At 54.1% G+C, this 16,347-nt stretch overlaps 1 protein-coding gene across 2 annotated transcripts in view; it reads left to right on the plus strand.

Annotated features, from left to right (window-relative positions):
* Positions 1-16,347, plus strand: part of SLC37A1 (solute carrier family 37 member 1) — a 55,333-nt gene that overhangs the window by 22,250 nt on the left and 16,736 nt on the right. For both annotated transcript variants that reach the window (XM_047797280.1, XM_047797287.1), the window contains exons 7-13: positions 2,200-2,335; positions 4,224-4,300; positions 5,145-5,311; positions 9,259-9,296; positions 11,032-11,109; positions 13,398-13,526; positions 15,644-15,734. In XM_047797280.1, coding sequence (XP_047653236.1) covers positions 2,200-2,335; positions 4,224-4,300; positions 5,145-5,311; positions 9,259-9,296; positions 11,032-11,109; positions 13,398-13,526; positions 15,644-15,734 — 716 coding nt within the window. The remainder of the gene's footprint in view (positions 1-2,199; positions 2,336-4,223; positions 4,301-5,144; positions 5,312-9,258; positions 9,297-11,031; positions 11,110-13,397; positions 13,527-15,643; positions 15,735-16,347) is intronic.

Consider the following 16,347-nt stretch of genomic DNA (forward strand, 5'->3'; position numbering starts at 1 on the left):
TGTGATCCCAGGCCCATCAGCCGGCCCCTCCGGGACCTGTTTCCCCTTCTCAGAAGTGAGCACGATGAAGTTGATACTGCGCCCAGCTCTAGAATGCTCTTGAGTTTGTTTGTAATCGATGTCTGCGCAGTTTTAAGTTTGACCTGAAATTTTTTTTTTTTTTTTTTTAGGGCCACACCCATGGCATATGGAGGTTCCCAGGCCAGGGGTCAAATCAGAGCTACAGCTGCTGGCCTACACCACAGCCACAGCAATGATGGATCCGAGCCACATCTGTGACCTACACCACAGCTCAGGGCAACGCTGGATCCTTAACCCACTGAGTGAGGCCAGGGATCAAACCCACAACCTCATTGGTTCCTCATCAGATTCATTTCTGCTCTGCTGCAACGGGGACTCCTGAATGTGTTTATAATTTTAAATTATTTCTTCTGCGTTCATGTTCAAGTATGTACATGGTACCGGGTAGATCTTTTTTCTCTAGTAAATTCAGAAGTGAAAGCGCTCCGAAGTGGTAGTTCTTGAGATGCAGGACCAGAATGGCAGAGCTGGTTCCCAGGACGCTCTTCTCTGGCCGGCAGGTGTCATCCCACCTTACGTGTCTTATTAGCTGACGCCTGGAGTGATTACACAGAAGAAAATGAGACCCGTGGAGTGTTTAGTTTGCAGAAGGCTCCCAGTTGTTTGAGATGATTCTCCAGGGGTTGGTTGGTTTGTTTTTAGAGCCGCACCCGTGGCACAGGGACGTTTCCAGCCTAGGGGCTGAATACGAGCTACGGTTGCCAGCCTACACCACAGCTGTGCAGGATCTGAGCCCCATTTGCAACCTACACCACAGATTATGAAACGCCGGATCCCCGACCCGCTGAGTGAGGCCAGAGGTCGAACCTGCATCCTCAGGGATCCTGGTCGCATTCATTTCCACTGAGGCACAATGGGAACTCCCGACTCCAGGTTTTTATTCACTTAATAAGGCACCAAGGGAGTTCCCGTCGTGGCTCAGTGGTTAACGAATCTGACTAGGAACCATGAGGTTGCGGGTTCAATCCCTGGCCTTGCTCAGTAGGTTAAGGATCCGGCATTGCCGTGAGCTGTGGTGTAGGCCACAGATGCAGCTCGGATCCCGCGTTGCTGTGGCTCTGGTGTAGGCCTGTGGCTACGGCTCCGATTGGACCCCTAGCCTGGGAACCTCCATATGCCACGGGAGCGGCCCTAGAAAAGACCAAAAGAAAGTCACCAAGGGCCAAGCTGTTTCGCAGTGACAGCCCCTGGGGCAGTGAAGAATGTATTCCACGTGCATGGGGTTGCAGGTATGACGGTGGGAAAGCCTGTTAAATACACGCCCAGTGTGAAACTGCAGCCTTACCCCCTCCGCGGTGCGGGCGCTGTTGAGCTGAGTACTGGCAGCCCGCCAGGCATGAACCGCATGCATCTCGTTTGAGCACCCCGGCAGCTCTAGGAAGCAATTCTCCAGGGAGATTAGCTCCTTTTTTTTTCTTTTTTTTTTTTTCTTTTTTATGGCCACACCCTCAGCCTATGGAAGTACCCGGGCCGGCATTGAACCCCAGCCTCTGAAGCAACGCAAGCTGCTGCAGTCAGGTTCTTAACCCCCATGCTCCAGCAGGAACTCCGAGATTAGCTCCTTATTGAGTCAGGTTGCTGTTGAGGGGGACCACGGGGGCCCTCCCACCATGTTGCATAAAGCAAATGCTCTTTAACGGGATTGTGGTGGTCGTGGCGGGAGAGGGTGTGAACAGAGCCCCCCACCACCAGCACAGGGCCTCAGTGACAGCCCGCGGGCTGAGGGGCCCGCTCAGGGTCACGTTTGTCTAGTTCAGCAGCTGAAGGTTATAAATACTCTGTGCGTCCACTAGACAGTGCTTGTGTAACACAGGAGTAGCCGGCAGGACAAGTGTTTGGTTTTTTTAAGTTGGCAGCCATCCCACACGTCATAGTATTTAAGTCGTATGACTTGACAGTGATTTTACTAGAAATAAAAAGTCTTAGAAGATGTTACCCGCTTCTGGTTCGCAAATGCTCCGTGGAGAAATAGTTGTGATTAACACTTGGAAATTGCAGGGCTTCGGAGTTCTAAAAGCTCGGAAAACAGCAGGAACCCATCCTGAGGAACCGCTGGGTCGTTTGCACTGTGGGTGTGCTTGTTTTCTCATTTTGGTCTTTCTTTTTTCTCCGTCTCAGCGGGATCATAGGGGAACGCCTGCCAGTGCGGTACTACCTGACGTGTGGCATGCTGGCCAGTGGTGCTTTTACAGCCCTGTTCGGGTTCGGCTATTTCTACAGCATCCACAGTTTTGGTTTCTACGTGGTCACTCAGGTAAGGCCTGGGGCCCTGGCTCACCGAGGATGGGGTGGCCCTGATGTGCTTACGTCCCAGGTCCCGACCTCTGCCAAGAGAGGCGTCACGGCAGGTGAAGGGAGCAGGGCCGCGGCTCGGTCCTCGTCTTTGTCTCTCCTCTGCTGTGCACCTGCAGCAGCCGGGAAGTCTCCCTTAGTTTCGGGAGTTGCTGCTCGAAGAATCCCGTTTGTCGGGCACCCCGGCAGGGGATCGAAGCAGAAACCCTCCTGAGTCCTTCCGCCTTGATGTGGGTGGTCTGAGTTGTCCTGTCCGTGACAGACCCGAGCACTCAGGAGGCAGAGGGATGGGGGTATGTACGGCGAGGGAGGAAGGTTGAGGGGGCCAGGGAGCCGTCCGTGGTCAGAGGGGTGGGGGGCAGTCAGCAGGGGAGGGGGGGGCCAGACAGGAGCGGCCAGGCCTTTCCAGCCGGGCCCCCTGCACCCTGGATCTCTCAGCTCCGCCCCTCCCAGCAGGGCCATGGATATTGACGAGAAATGGAAAATGACTTAAAACAAGGATGCTCAACTTCTGAGGCTCTTCACACGGCCCAGGGGGCCGCTACCAAACCACCGAGCCGAGCTGTATGCAGTTTGCTTCTAGAGTTTTCACCATAGGACTTGAAAGAGTTTGGCCATTTTACTTACAAAATATTTCATGCAGGGAGTTACGGCTCTGCTTTGACCCCCTAGCCTGGGAAACGCCATATCCCACAGGGGTGGCCCTAAAAAGACAAAAAAGAAAGAAAAAAAATGAAAATCAGAGTGTAGGAAACAGCTATTTCCCAGACTCCCAGCCTGTGGCTGGAGGAAAGGCTGGGCCGGGCTGGACCAGCAGCTCCCAGGCCTCCGAGGGCGGGTCGCTGGTCCTCCCCAGGCGGCTGGAGGAGGCCTGAGGCTTGTTTCCTGTGGCCTCGCAAAGCTGCCCCTGGGGCTCCTGAGACTAACACAAAGCCAGGTGCCCATACGCCTCCTAAATCCCTTCTTCACGGGGAGCTCAGGTGCTCCTGGAAGCCAGGGGAATGGTTTCTCCAGGCGTTAGCGATGCTCATTGCGGAGGTGTGGTAACCACAGCCCCTCTTTGTGGTGCAAGAAGGGAAAATGTGCAGTTTACAGGCCGTCTTGATGGTGTGACCACTATTCAATAACAAGGAGAAGGTTTCTCCCTTTCAGTGAAGTTTATTTATTTATTTTAGGGCCACACCCATGGCATATAGAGGTTCCCAGGCCGGAGGTCAAACTGGAGCTTCACCTGGCAGCCTACATCACAGCCACAGCCACAGCCATGCGGGATCCAAGCCACACCTGCGACCTACATGACAGCTCACGGCAATGCCAGATCCTTAACCCACTGAGCGAGGCCAGGGATCGAACCCACATCCTCATGGATACTAGTCAGGTTCATTGCCGATGAGCCACAATGGGAAGCCCCCCTCCCCCATTTTTTAAGGATGCATTTTCGTTTGGGGCCCAAAGTGACTTAAAGAGACAAGGAGGCTGACACTGAGTCACACAGCTACTCCCTCGGTTCATTACCACTGAGCCACCACGGGAACGCCCTCAATAAAGTTTCAGGTTGGAAGAGCCTGGAAGCTGGCGCCAAGCTGTTGCCGGTGGTTCATTTCCTAGCAAGAGAGTTTCGTTTCTTTTTTTCCTCCACTTTGTCTAAAATGGTCACGATAGGCTCCCGGTCCTCTTGTAGTAAGATGTGTGTTTGTATCTGGTTTCAAACACACCTCTGGCTGCTGAGGCTCACGGCGCATGGGGATTCGCCCTCTTCTTATTGGGAGTCCTCACGGAGCCCCCCCAACCCCCGAGGACGGGCCCCCCGTGCCTGTCACCCTGAGTCCCCTCCTTTGCCCCCGTCACAGATCATCAACGGACTGGTACAGACCACCGGCTGGCCCAGCGTCGTCACCTGCCTCAGCAACTGGTTTGGAAAAGGGAGGTGAGGCCGGCAGCCCTGTTGCCAGGGGCGTTCATTTGCAAGAGATTCTGATGGAAACCAGACCAGCTCATTTTCAGTTTTTCTTTAGACTCATCACCTCTGTGAAGTGAGGTGATCGGAAGCTCTGCGACGTGCGTGGCTGGAATGCCGATGCGCTTTGTCCCTGGAGACATGTCCCCTGGGGTGGGCAGGGTGGAGTCTGGGTCACGGGCCTCGCTGGCGTCCAGGGAACCTGGGAGAAATGCAGGCAGGGCCTCCAGGCTTTTGGAAGCAGAAGTCACATCTTCTCAGGCTTGGAAGGCACAGGGAAACGTGACAGGTGCCTGGTGGCAGAGCTGCACCCAGCCAGCCCCTGGTGACCTGACTGCCGTCAGAGCCCATGGTAACACACAGCACCGAGGGGCCCAGGGGGAGGCAGTGGTCCGGGAGGCTGAACAAGCTGGGGAACCTCATACTGGAAACGCACACATCCAGCCCGTCGTAGATGCCCTGTTCATGTAGCGGGTTTGTCCACATGAACTTTGGTTAATGGGATATTTTATCAAGTGATTATTGAGATTTTGCAAAGGCACAGATTTCAATTGGGGGGCCTTCCAAGAATTTCAGAGAAAGGCCTCTTTCCTCTTTTCATCCTAAGCTCAGAGAAAGATGTGTCCCTGCATAGCGGGAGGGTGCATTCCTCCTGGGACCGTCCCTGGCCCCGTGTCTTGGGGAGACAGTGGGCACAGCGCCTGTTTGTGACTGTACCAGCCCTTTCTCGGCATAGGCGCGGTCATGACCTCATGTACTGGCCCGTTGAAGCCTCAAGACATCGCAGGCCATCTTGTGTTTTGCTGTGTTGCAGGCGGGGTTTGATCATGGGGGTCTGGAATTCCCACACCTCTGTGGGCAACATTTTGGGGTCCTTGATCGCTGGCTACTGGGTGTCCACCTGCTGGGGCCTGTCCTTCATCGTGCCCGGGGCCGTGGTGGCAGCCATGGGGCTGGTGTGCTTTCTCTTTCTCATCGAACGTAAGTACCAGCAGATGAGGCCCCACCCCGGGGGTCTTTGGGGGGCTACTGCTGAGGCCCGTGCACCTGCGTTGCCCGGCTCACCTCTTGGGGGGTAGACTTGCTCCTTCAGGCCCAGGCTTCCCCAATGAGCCGCCAACTCCTGGTTTGGCTGGATGTCCCGCTGTTTCCTGATTATTTCCGGAATAACCGATGTTGAAACTCCTTCCGCCCTGTCCTCTGGCCTCACAGCATCGGGCAGGCGTGTTTTCCTCCTCCTGCCGTGCTGCTCACTGCCCTTGTCTCATCAAATGAGATGGCCCAGTGACTGCACCTGCCGGCCCCAGTCTGCAATGTGCCTCTCCAGCTTGCTTGCTTGCTTTCCGATAAGATGTATCCTCGGCTGGGCTTTAAAACCACGCATGACTTGAGATCATATATCCTAACTGGGCAAAGAGTTTTCCACCAGAAAATCCATCCTTTGTTCCATTCTAGACCCAATACCAGACATTCAATTTTTTTTTTTTTTCTTTTTACGGCCGCGTCTGTGGCATTTGGAAATTCCCAGGCTAGGGGTCGAATCAGAGCTGCAGCTTCGGCCTACACCCCAGCCACAGCAACTCGGGATCCTTAACCCACTAAGCAAGGCCAGGGATCGAACCTGCACCCTCTTGGACACGACTTCGGGTGCTGCACCTGCTGAGCCACAGTGAAACTCCCCAGATTTTCATTTTAGTTGATCCTGAAATTAGCTTTTTAAATAGAGCGCCCGGGACGGGGTTCCTAACGGTTTACACTAACGCTGGAGAAGCAGGTGCCGCTTTAGCTCCTGCGTGTGGGGGCATCCTCCACCCACGTGCTCTCGTGCTGAGCTGCCTTTGGCTTGTGTTGTGGCCTAAAGCGAAACGAAGTCACAGGTGCCTGGACTGCTCCCTGCGGTCCATTCCCAGGTAGGGACACAAGTGACGCGGCCCCTGTCGCGCGCTCATTATAGCTTCAGCTTTGCGTTCGGAGCTGCCGGGTGTCATCATCCCTGAGGTCCAGGTGAATGCTCTTGAGTTCTCACTGCTTTTTTCTTGCCGCTGAGACTTTTTTTCTGTTTAAAATAACCGCATTCAGCCGAGCGCAGTGAGGCTCTGGGCGATGTCCCGTCCGTAAGGGTGGAAGCCGAGGTTGGAGGAGGACTGAAACCTGCCTGGGTGCGAGCAGAGGGCCCAGGGCTGCTCACCTCCTGTTCTCACCGTTTTCTCCCAGGGCCTCAAAGTGGCCCAAACAAGCGAACCTCGCCGTTGTGGGGAGGAGGGTGGCTGTTGCTGTCCTTGCCCACGTCCCCACCTGTGGCATTGACGGTAGCTTGCGTGTCACGGGAGTTCTCGGAAAGGCCACCGTGTCACTTGTTTTCCTCCCCCATGTCACCCGTGCTCCCCAGGGGTTCCGTCCACACCGGTCGCCTGGGGAATATGCCGCACCTCCTCAGCGCTGCGGTGCAGGGTCCCCGTGGGTTCTGTCCGAGGTCCAGAGTCCACAGTGGCTTTTATTTTCTTCCTCAACTGATAAAGGGGTGGTCCTGGGGGACGGAGGCCAGGGGACGGGGAGCTGAGTATGTGGCAGTCGACCGGAACTTGTTTGCTGCCCTGGCCGGGGCTCTCGGCACCAACGCCATTCGGTCCAGTTACCCTGGGCAGGGCAGGGTTTCCAAGAGCAAGAAAGCTCTGGTTTGGTCCCTTGTAATAAAATGAGAGCATCCCCCTACCCCCAAGCCCCCACTCCTGTGGCTTCTGAGGGGCGGCAATGCTGGGAGGGTGTGCGCGGACGGCTCTCCCGGGCCGTCTTCCCACATTCACCATCACTCCCCGCTCCCCCCCCCCACCCCCCGTTACCATGGTGACTGTGGAGCCCTGCTTCCCTCCAGGGATGGGCTGCAGTGGCTTCCTCTGGGCAGCTGTGAAGCCGCCAGGCATGCCCCGTAAGGTGTCGGGAGGCCTCCCCTCACAGCCCTGGGGTCGCCTCTGAGTCCCCGTGGACACAGGGGAGTGGCCCTCACAGAGGTGCTGGCTGCCACAGCAGAGCAAGAATAAGGCCAGCAAGGCCTTTCTACAAAAGGGATTGGTGCCACATTCCTCCCCAGGACAAGGCGGTGGCACTTGTGTGGCGGTGAAAGAAGCCAGCTGTGAGCAGTGATGGGCAAGTTCGGTGTCCAAGGGCAGAGCGCCCTGCACAAGGGGAAGCCCGAGCCCATGCATGTCCCAGGGTCTATTTCTGCTCCCCTCGTCCCTAGTCTTGACTGCGGGCTGGATGGCAAAGCTTCAGGGGCGCCCCTTCTGTGACCACTGGACGCAGGCTCTCCTGCTCCTCCCTCCTGCCCCAGGCCAAGCCCGGGGACAGGGCATCCCATGTGCCGGCCCCTCGAGGGCTGCCTGGGAAGCTGCTCTCAGACGTGTCCCAGCCAAGGGCCGCCTGCGCTCATGTCCTGCAGGGTGGAAGCCCAGGAAAAGCCACATCATGGGGACCAACCTGGCTGACCTCCCAGCACAGGTGGGGTGTGCCCTGCAGGGGCTGCTGGCGTCACTGCACGTCCCCAGGGCCATCGGGACCACCAAGGTTCCAGGGCAGACCCTCTGTGGAGGGTGGGCAGGAAGGAGCCTTCAGCTCCAGTGGCCGAGGGGACCCTGGGATGTCACCTTCCGTGTGTCCTGGGAGGGAACTCCCCTGTGAGAAGTTTAAAGCATAGCTCAGTGCATGTTTCAAGGCAGTTTAACTCTCTCACCAGAACTTAGGAAAAGGCCAGGGTTCTGGGAGGTAGGGAGGAACAAAGCTGCTAAGAGGCAACTCTCTGGGTAGTTCCCATCGTGGCGCAGAAACAAATCTGATTAGGAACCATGAGGTTGTGGGTTCAATCCCTGGCCTCGCTCAGTGGGTTAAGGATCCGGTGTTGCCATGAGCTGCAGTGTAGGTCGAAAGTATGGCTCTGATTCGACCCCTAGGCCGGGAACCTCCACATGCTGCGAGTGCAGTGCTAAAAAGACAAAAAAAAAAAAAAAACGGGCAACTCTCTGGCTTCTCAAGAAATGAGTTTGCCTCCCTCCTGGCCGCCAGCTTGGCCCTCGATCCACACGGGCGAGGTTTCAATAAGAAGACGAGGAAAGCCTGGCTCCTGGTTTTGTTTCTGCGCGTCCTTCCCCGCTTGCATTTAGGTGAAAGGCATTTGTTCTATTTCAAGGTATGTTTTGGGGCCACTCATTTTTAGTCTTAATTAATTCCGCAGCATTAAAGGACTCACGGCAGATGCTGTTCAGAACCCTGCTACTCCAGGCCGTGGTCCGGTTGTTCTCTTTCCTTCTGCTTCTCCTTTAAATGTATCTTTACGTGGCTCGTTACTGTAGCGAATACCTGCCAGGCTCGCTTTGGTTTGTGTTGCAAAGCCGGCTTCCTCTTGCTGCTGATTGGTGTGTGTTGGTGCCGCCTCAGTGTGTCTGGGTGCCTGCATGCGGGAAGGGGCACCGTGGGTCCTCACCAGGGTGGGGGGTCGAGCGGAGCCCCCACCCCACCCGGCAGGCTGCCTCACGCGTTATCTGTTTTCTTAAATTGTTGCTAAATTTTTTTTTTTGTCTTTTTGCCATTTCTTGGGCCATTCCCGCAGCATGTGGCGGTTCCCAGGCTAGGGGTCCAATTGGAGCCGTAGCCACTGGCCTACACCAGAGCCACAGAAACACGGGATCCGAGCCGCGTCTGCGACCTACACCACAGCTCACGGCAACGCCGGATCCTTAACCCACTGAGCAAGGTTAGGGATCGAACCTGCAACCTCATGGTTCCTAGTCGGATTTGTTAACCACTGAGCCACGACGGGAACTCCAGATTGTTGCTCATTTAGTAAAAGCATCAGCTGGTGCCTTGTTTGGGTTTAACTTCTTGTGCCGGAGGAAACTCCAGGCCCCGGTTCACGCTGTCCATGTTTCATGTTTCAGATCCCAGAGACATCGCCTGCTCGTCCTCGCTGGCCGTGGTAAGGACTTGCCTCTGCTTCTCGTGTCCTCCAGACACTGTGCCATCTGCCCCGTTTGTCTCCTGACTGTCCCCAGCCTGGCCCCATCCGTCCTGTCAGTGGGTAACACAGTATGGACACAGGTCCCATCTCAAAACATTGGCCGTTTTAGAGGCAGGTTCGTCGTAATGATAACAATGAAAACCAGACGAGAAGCTTGGTGCAGGCTGGGTTAGGGACCCCTCCAAGGGCCTCCGGGGTGGAGGCTGGCTTTTTCCAAGCTGGCTTCCTGAAATTGGCACGCTTATCCCTGATTTCGCATGAAAATGCGAGAAAATTCAGAGGGAGAATTCCTGAAAAAGAGCCAAGTTGGACTCACGTTTCCCACTTTCAAAACTTACTACGAAGCTCTCAGAATTGAGACTCTGTGTTCGTATTCATACGGGTGGGCACACAGACCAACAGAATAGAATCGAGTCCAGAAATACACCCTCATGCTTAGAGTGGATGAGTTTTCAACAAGGGCGCTGGGACCATTCAATGAGAAAAAGACCGTCTGTGACCCGTGGGGCTGGACCGCTGGATATTCACACACAAAGCCTGCGTTGGGAACCCTTCCTCCTGCCGAACCCAAAATGGGTCAAAGACCCGAATGTGAGAGCTGAACCTACACAACTCTGAGAAGAAGGTAGAGGTGGAGCTCTTTATGACCTTGAGATGTGACCTCACAAACAGGGCAGAAGATAAGCTGGATTACTTGGGCTTCCCTGAATGTCAACATCTTACGCTTCAAAGGATACCAGCGCGGAAGTGGAAACGCACCCACAGAGTGGGAAAAAATAGGCAGAGCGCGTATCTGAGCAAAGACCTGTGTCTAGAATCTGTGAAGACCATCTGGAATTCGGTCATCAGACGTCACCCTGGTTTAAAAAGGAGCAAAAGGTCCGAAGAGACCTTTCTCCAAAGAAGATACACAAATGGCCAAAAAGCACAGGAAAAGCGGTTTCCTGTCAGGAGCCACCGGGGAAATGTCATTGAAACCCCAGACGAGGTATTGCTTCATACCCCCGAGGATGGCCAGAGCCAGAACGACAGATCAGAACCTGTTGGAATACAGATGTGATAAATTCGTTTGAGTAATAAAAAAAAAAAAAAAAGAACCAGTTGGAAGCCTCGTTCACTGCTGGTGGGGCGTAAAAGGGTGCCGCCGCTTTGGAACAAGCGGTCTGGCACTTGCTCAAAGGTTAAGCATAGAGTCGCCCTGTGACCCAGCCGCTCCGCGCCCAGGAGCACCCAGGAGAAACGGAAACGTGTTCGTTGTCCACACGTGCAGCTCGTGCCCGGGGTCGAGCTGTGCCAGCCTCTCCTATCGCAGGGGTGTTTTCTCCCTCTGAATCAACCTCCTGATGGAGGAAGGGCCTCCGTGTTTCGCTTGTTAGAGAAAAACATCGGCCTATTATTTCTAAAGGGCTTTGCCTTTCAAAGCCATTTAAAAATGTCAAAGCCATTAAGGAAAGTGAAGTTGCCTTCATTGGCACTCTTCTGTTTCTTTCTTCCTCGGTCAGGGATTAGTCTTCAGAGAAGGATTTTATTTTCACTCTGCTACCTGAGGGGCTGGAGCCCTGAGATTAGCCTTTGTTTTGTTCGAGTCGGGGGTCTTCCTTTCCCTTGTTAGCTTTTTTTATGAAGACGGCATTCTTGCCGCCGTGAATTTAGGGGTGGTTTCTATGCATTGATTCAGTCATTTCGTCCCCAGCATCCTAAAGGCTACGAGAACGGCACGCACAGATTTCGGCTGCAGAAGCAAATCTTAACGGAGGAGAACAAGCCCCTGGTGAGTTGCACACGAGGCTGCTGGCCAGGAAGCCGGAGCCCTGCCTTGGTGACACCTGTCCCGGACACCCAGGGTCTTGTGTGTCCTCAGTAACACTTAGGTTTGCCTTTGTTGGTTTTCTTTGCCTAGTAGGCTGGGCTTTCTATAAGTTTGGTTTTTTTGTTTTGTTTTGTTTTGTTTTTCTTCCTTTTTAGAGACGCACCCACGGCACATGGAGGTTCCCAGGCTAGGGCTCAAATGGGAGCTGTGGCCGCCAGCCTACACCACAGCCACAGCAACGAGGCATCAGAGCCTCATCTGCCACCCACACCACAGCTCACGGCAACGCCAGATCCTTAACCCACTGAGCAAGGCCAGGGATGGAACCCGCAACCTCATGGATGCGAGTCGGGTTCGCCAACTGCTGGGCCATGCTGGGAACTCCCACGTTTTCTTTTTTTTAAATTGCAGTTTTGTATCCAACTTACATAGGTTATAGGGAGATAAATACTATGAGACCTGTTTGATTTTGTGGAAAGTCCGAAATATATAGAAATATTTCTTTTTAGAATATTTTTTAAAATTGTAGTTGGGTTACGATATTGTTAGTTTCAGGTATTCAACAAAGTGATTCAGTTACACACATTTCTTTCCAGATTCTTGTCCCTTGTAGGTTATTTCGGAACGTTTGGTGGCGCTCCCCGTGCTGTGCAGCGGTCCTTGCTGGTGATCTGTTTTATGTGTAGTGCGGTGTGTGCGTTCAGCCCGGACTCCTGTTTATCCTCCTCCCCTTTGCTCTGTGGTAGCCGTCAGCCTGGTTTCTGTGTCTGTGGGTCTATTTCTGGACCTAGAGATCCTCAGACGTGAAGGAAGCCGGAGAAAGACAAATATCACACGCTATCAGACTCACACCCCACTTGGAGTGGCATCTAAAAAAAATGATGCCCGTGAACTCGTATAGGAAACATTTCTTTTTTAAATCCGTGACCTTCCTAGTGGCCTCACAAAGGACATTTGTAGGTCATCCTTGCCGTGACTCGACATCCCGCCTTGACTGGGGGACTCCTGGTCTTTGCTGTGACGAAAGTAAACTTTGTCCTTTAGGGATGCCCGGAATAGGAAGTGATGAAACATTAGCGTTGGTTTATGAATTTTAAAACACTGTCGTTTCTGGTCATGTTACATCCATTGTGAATGCCTTAAAAAATACAGGATCATGTTAAGAATTTAATCAAGGGGAGTTCTCATCGTGGCGCAGGGGAAACGAATCCCACTAGGAACCATGAGGTTGCAGGTTCGATCCTTGGCCTCGCTCAGTGGGTTAAAGATCCAGTGTTGCCGTGAGCTGTGGCGTAGGTCACAGATGAGGCTTAAATCTGGTGTTACTGTGGCTGAGGTGTAGGCCAGCAGCTACAGCTCCGATTAGACCCCTAGCCTGGGAACCTCCATATGCCTCAGGTGCAGCCCTAAAAGGACAAAAGACAAAAAAAAAATTTTAATTTGCATTTCCATAAAAATTGCATGTAATTCTACCACTCAGGTGATAACCATTGTTGATTTAAAATTTAGCTTCTGGGGTTTTTTTTCTATGAATAGATCCTAGTTACCTGTTTTTTTTTTCTTTTCAGGGCCGCATCCTTGGCATATGGAGGTTCCCAGCCTAGGGGTCCAACGGGACCTGTAGCTGCCGGCCTACACCACAGCCACAGCAACACCAAATCCGAGCCGCATCCGAGACCTACATACACCACAGCTCACGGCAATGCCGGATCCTTAACGCATTGAGTGAGGCCAGGGATCAAACCCGCGTCCTCACGGTTGCCAGTCAGGTTCGTTACCCACTGAGCCACAGTGGGACCTAGTTACCTACCTATATGGTACACATTTAAACATTGTTTGAGGTCATAATGAAAAGGTGGTTTTGAATGATGTTTGTTAATTTAATGTGTCGTAAGCGTTTACTTTCCTATGGCAAATCTCCCAGCCTTTTTTTTTAGCAACTGCAAGATCTGTCATTTATCTGGATGTACTCTAGCAGTGTTTTCTCAGTGATGGTGTGACATTCATTTTATTGTATAAATGATTTTCCACTTCTCAGATGACTTTTCACAGCGTCCTGGAACTGTGGGGTCAAAGGATTTTGCATGGTTTTCGTTAGTATTTCCCCAAACCCCCCGAGGGCTGATGGTCACATAGCAGTGGCCGCGGTGAGACCGGGAACCCAGGTGTCCCAAGGCCATTAGGGGAGCCGCTAAGCTCGCCTCTGCCAGAGGGACCCCCGGTGATGCCTTTCCTTTCGTCTTTTCCAGGACCCAGAGACGCAGTGCTTACTGCTGTCGGATGGAAAGCGCTCGGGCCACCAGAACCACGTGGTCGTGCTCCCGGACGGCGGCAGTGGTGTGGCCGCCATCAGCTTCATGGGGGCCTTGAAAATTCCCGTGAGTGCCCGTGTCTGGGGAGCGTGTCAAAGGGGGCGTTCGTGTGGCCTTGAGGAGACGGGTCGGTTAATAATCAAGCTTCAGGAGGGAAGTCCAGGATTACACAATCCGCCCATTAGAAAGTCACAGCACGAGCAGAAGCTGCAGCCAGATCAGCTCAGGACCGAACACGGCCGCGGTGTTTCGTTTGCCTCTTGATACTTGTAAAATATTTACGGTTTTTGTTTTTGACCACAGCGTACAGCCACTTGATGTGGGATCTCCGTTCCCAGACCAGGGATCGAACCTGGGTCATAGCCGTGAAAGTGCTAAATCCTAACCACCAGGCCACCAGGGAGCTCCCTATACATAAATTTTTGGAGTTAGTCGTCTCCATAGAGAACTTTTCACAAGTTTTATAGACCGACAGGCCTTTCGAAAAACCAGAAAATCTGGCTCTCCTGGGCCTGTGCCCCCATGGCCCAGTCCACCCCGGGCTCCAGTGCACCCACCACCACCCCCCACCTGCCCTGAAGGCCCCAAGGGTTTAAAGAGTTGTTAATAACCACCAGAAACTTTTCTGTCGTCAGTCCTGTGCAGCTGCCTGAAGTGCTTTTGCTAAAAGCAGGTACACACTGTAACTGGCAGTGGGGTCGGGGAGAGACAGGCCCTGTCCCCTCCCTGCGACACAGGCTCCGTGCCTTCGTGCTGACCCAAGGATCGGGTGAGGTCACAGGCTGCCCGCGGAGCACGCTGCCAGGCCCGCAGAGAGCGTGCAGGGGTCCCCCACAGCCCCCTCGTTCCCAGCGTGGCTGTGAAAGCAGGGACTTCTTTAATTATAGAAGCACTGCCACAAATTCCACGTCGTGTTCTCTGCCTGGTTTCAATGGACGTTTGTGTCCCAACACCTGGGCAGGGCATGTCCTGATGTCACCCAACTTCTCAAATTTCTCAAGGGATTTCTGCAACTACTGTTTCACAAGAGCCCCTCTGTCTAAAAGAAGACAGAAAATGGAACACAAAGGAGCATCTCACGGTAGCCGCCCATCTCCAAATGCACTTCCTCCTCAGGGTCTGCTTCCTGCTCCGGGCATTTCCCCGGCCCCCACCTCTTAGCATAGTCCAGGCAACAGCAGCAGAACAGTCAGAAACATTTATGCTATGTGTTCAGGTGGCAGTGACCTCAGGAGTTCCCACTGTGGCTCAGTGGGTTAAGACCCCAACATAGTGTCCTTGAGGATGTGGATTCCATTGCTGAACTCACTCAGTGGGTTAAGGGTACGGCGTTGCCATACGCTCTGGCACAGGTCACAGATGCAGCTCGGATCTGGTGTGGCTGTGGCTCTGGCACAGGTCAGAGACGCAGCTTGGATCTGGCATGGCTGTGGCTGTGATGTAGGCCAGCAGCTGCAGCTCCAATTCGGCCCCTGGCCTGGGGACCTCCCTATGCCGCAGGTGTGGCTCTAAACAGAAAATAAAAATTACAGTGATTTCATGGAGTTCCCATCATGGCGCAGTAGTTAATGAATCCAACTAGGAACCATGAGGTTGTGGGTTCGATCCCTGGCCTTGCTCAGTGGGTTAAGGATCCGGCGTTGCCGTGAGCTGTGGTGTACGTTGCAGACGCAGCTTGGATCCTGCATTGCTGTGGCTCTGGCGTAGGCTGGTGGCTACAGCTCCGATTGGACCTCTAGCCTAGGGACCTCCATATGCCACAGGAGCGGCCCAAGAAAATGGCAAAAAGATAAAAAAAAAAATTGCAGTGATTTCAGTTTTCGGGGGGAAAGAAACAGCCATGAAGTACGTGGTCACGAGGTGACGTGTACACCGCGTCCGTGAGAACTCCCTTGGTGGCTGAGGTTTCCATGTGTGAGAGTCGAATCAGCAGCATCTTTACTGACTCTGCTCTGAAGGAGGGACACGGTGTCCGCCTTGAAGGGGAGTCACGTGCTGGGAGAGTCCGCGTGGGGCAGCTCTGCGGTCCCTTCACGGCCGCCACAGCAATGCCTAAGGTTCTGCAGGGACAGGGCGGCCCCGGATCCAGCTGTCCGTGTGGGATCGGCGCTCTCTGCCGTCGGGTGGCGTGTTTCGGCAAACCCGCCGGGAGCTTCGGGGTGGACGCCGTCTCTCTCCGCCAGGGCGTGGTGGAGTTCTCTCTGTGCTTGCTGTTCGCCAAGCTGGTCAGCTACACCTTCCTCTTCTGGCTCCCGCTCTACATCACCAACGTGGGTGAGTACCTGCGGCCGGAAGCAGAGCCGGGAGGTTCCGGGCGGGGGCTGCCATCGGGACCCCCTTTTATGCACGGGCCTCTGTAGTCCTGGGAGGGAAAGAGACGCGTGATGGGTGATGAGTAGAAACGTGTAGGCAAACTCGGAAATGAAAGCTTTGTTGCCGTAATAACAACCCAGATGGGGTTGAAGGGTGAGAAATGTTGTATCACAGCTGCGGCCGCAGCTCCGTGGGGCCCTCCTATCTGGGGCGGCTGTGTTTCAATTAGGCTACATTGGACTTCGGGTCATAGCAGCTGACAAGCGAGAGCAGAGCCCTGGGGACCTGAGATAATAAAGGCTTAATAGTCTGACCTGGAAACGGCTTCTTGGAGTGGAGCGCTAACTCTGGGGAGCTGACAGCTCGTCTCGTGTTCCCGAGATCCAGCAGTGGCTGGAGCGATGAGTGAAGACAGGACAGGCCAGCGCCGTGTAACACTCCCTGTCCAGGGCATGACCACAGTAGAAGGACAGGAAGGACCCCCAGTGGGCAGGGCTGCCGCCGCTGGGGGACAGAGATGGGACTGGTTCCTCCGGGGGCGGCGGTGGGGATTGCTGGGGAAAGCAAAGACACC

The sequence above is a fragment of the Phacochoerus africanus genome, chromosome 1 (genome assembly GCF_016906955.1).
Source record: "Phacochoerus africanus isolate WHEZ1 chromosome 1, ROS_Pafr_v1, whole genome shotgun sequence".
In the NCBI taxonomy this organism is placed as follows: Eukaryota; Metazoa; Chordata; class Mammalia; order Artiodactyla; family Suidae; genus Phacochoerus; species Phacochoerus africanus.